Source organism: Fulmarus glacialis, unplaced genomic scaffold (assembly GCF_000690835.1).
Source record: "Fulmarus glacialis isolate BGI_N327 unplaced genomic scaffold, ASM69083v1 scaffold26426, whole genome shotgun sequence".
Taxonomy (NCBI): domain Eukaryota; kingdom Metazoa; phylum Chordata; class Aves; order Procellariiformes; family Procellariidae; genus Fulmarus; species Fulmarus glacialis.
This window is the reverse complement of record NW_009216586.1, coordinates 534-890: the sequence shown is the minus strand read 5'-3', so window position 1 is coordinate 890 and position 357 is coordinate 534. Positions and strand designations below refer to the sequence as shown.

General features: G+C 66.1%; 1 protein-coding gene across 1 annotated transcript in view; it reads left to right on the top strand.

Annotated features, from left to right (window-relative positions):
• The window catches only part of LOC104077944 (beta-arrestin-1-like), a gene marked incomplete at both ends in the record, with an annotated part of 2,034 nt that overhangs the window by 1,169 nt on the left and 508 nt on the right, over window positions 1-357 (top strand). Inside the window, 2 exons of the mRNA XM_009579368.1 lie at window positions 8-171; window positions 255-327. Of these exons, the coding sequence (XP_009577663.1) occupies window positions 8-171; window positions 255-327 (237 nt within the window). The remainder of the gene's footprint in view (window positions 1-7; window positions 172-254; window positions 328-357) is intronic.

The following is a 357-nucleotide window of genomic DNA, read 5'->3' as shown; positions in this document are numbered from 1 at the left end:
GGGCGAGGACTGGGGAGGGGACACCGGCGGGGCGACCCCGGCGAGGACTGGGGACCTCACCGTCCCCCCTCCTTTGCTCCCTGCAGATCTACTACCACGGAGAGCCCATCAGCATCAACGTCCATGTCACCAACAACACCAACAAGACGGTGAAGAAGATCAAAATCTCAGGTGAGGAGTGGGGTTTGGTCCCCCCCGGCTGCCGTCCCCGCGGGGGCCCTCCCCGACCCCCGTCTCTCCATCTCTCGCCCCAGTGCGCCAGTACGCCGACATCTGCCTCTTCAACACCGCCCAGTACAAGTGCCCGGTGGCCGTGGAGGACGCCGAGTGAGTACGGGGTGCTCGGGGACATCGCGA